A 1,652-nucleotide genomic window follows, 5' to 3' on the forward strand; every position below is an offset into this window, starting at 1 on the left:
GCCGTCCGGAGCCGGTTCCACGCCCAGCGTCTTGCGGTGGATCAAGCCGTTGTAACGGAACGAGTTGCGGGATTTCAGGTTGTTGGGTTCCTGGGCGGAGGAATGGGGAGTTATGGGGGTCCTGGGGGGGGGGGAAATGGGGGATCTGGGTGGGCCTGCGAGGTCCTGGAAGGGGAACAGAAAGGATCCACGGGGCTCCGCGCTCACCGTGCTGTAGGTCTGGTGGTTGCGTTTGATGAGGAAACTCGAGCAGTTCCGCACCACCATCCACTGCAGGTGGGCCGACATGGCGCTGCGGAGGGCGGCAGCAGCTTCTACTGTGGGTCCCGGCTTCGCTGCGGCCTACGGGGCCTACCGCAATCGGAACGGAGCTACGAGACCTACGGGGCAAAACGCGACCTGAGCGCCAACGCGGGGTCCGTGCGGTAACGTGGGGCGGCCCGGAGCCGCCTCCCCCCGCCCGCCGCTCCCCCCGGCTCGGTTACGGCCCCGCTCCACCCGCAGCTCCACGCGGTACCTCCGCTCTCCTCCACCGCCGGAAGCGGAAAGAGTTTTGAGTGGGCGGTTCCGGCCAACACACCCTCGGTTCGGCGACTTCCGGTCTCTGTTCGGGAATCTCCGCCCGGCGTTCGGAAATCTCTCGTCTCGTTTCGGCGATCCCCGCCCTCACTTCGCCAATCCTCGCCCGCCGTTCGGAAATCTTCGTCTCCCTTCGTCAATCCCCGTTCTCCGATCACAAAGGGGCGCGCTATGGGGTTCTGGGGTGAATCTGTGGGGCACTGCGGGGTTTTCGGGAACTCTATGGGACACTATGGGGTAGTGAGTCTATATGGGTCCCTGTAGGGTCTCTATGGGGAGCGGTGGGTCTCTCTAGGGTCTCTGTGGGGTCTCTATGGGTCACTGTTGGGTCTCTATGGGGCATTGCTATTCCCTGTATGGCCACTATGGGGCGCTCTTGGTCTCTGTAGGGCGCTGCTGTTCTCTGCATGGCCACTATGGGGTGCTCTGGGTCCCTGTGGGTCTTTGTAGGCTCTCCATGGGGCACTGTTGTTTCCAGTGCGGCCACTGTGGGGCGCTGTAGGGTCTCTGTGGGGCTTCTATGGGTCCCTGTGGGGCATTATGGGGGCTCTACAGGGCTCTGTGGGGGCTCTATGGGGTGCTGTGGGTGCTTATACAGAATCTATGGGTCTCTATGAGGCACTGTGGGCCTCTATTGGAACCTGTAGGGTCACTATGGGGCACTGTGGGTCTCTGTGGGGCACTGGTGTTCCCTGTAGGGTCTCTGTAGGGCGCTGTAGGGTCTCTGTGGGTCCCCATAGGCTCTCCATGGGCCGCTGCTGTTCCCCGTATGGCCACTATGGGGCGCTGTGGGTCCCCACGGCGCTGTGCTGTTCCCCGGAGGGTCGCTATGGGGCGCTGCGGTCCCTCCATGTCCCCCCCCCCCCCCCCCCCCCCCCCCCCCCCCGCCCCCCATCTCCCAGCTATGGGGCGCTGCGGGGCGCTTCGGCTGTGGCTGCTTTGGGGCGCGCTGTGGGGCGCGGGTTTGGGGGCCGCCTTCGAGTTGGGGGAAGCGCTGCGGGGGCTGCGGGGGGAAAACGCGCGGCTGGAAGGGACGCTGCGGAACCTCAGCAGGGCGCTGGGGCAGCTGCGGG

At 65.3% G+C, this 1,652-nt stretch overlaps 1 protein-coding gene across 1 annotated transcript; it reads right to left on the reverse strand.

The window, feature by feature from the left end:
* Positions 1-6: 6 nt before the first annotated feature.
* Positions 7-619, reverse strand: RPL28 (ribosomal protein L28; the record flags this gene model as incomplete). Its single annotated transcript, XM_042891287.1, has 3 exons — positions 518-619; positions 208-380; positions 7-90 (listed from the first exon to the last, which is right to left on the reverse strand). Coding segments are annotated over exons 2-3 (165 nt in total), but the record flags the coding sequence as incomplete, so codon positions are not given.
* Between the last annotated feature and the right edge of the window lie 1,033 nt (positions 620-1,652).

This window comes from Lagopus leucura, unplaced genomic scaffold (genome assembly GCF_019238085.1).
Source record: "Lagopus leucura isolate 7727_CA_CO unplaced genomic scaffold, USGS_WTPT01 33851-0_obj-0_obj, whole genome shotgun sequence".
Taxonomy (NCBI): Eukaryota; Metazoa; Chordata; class Aves; order Galliformes; family Phasianidae; genus Lagopus; species Lagopus leucura.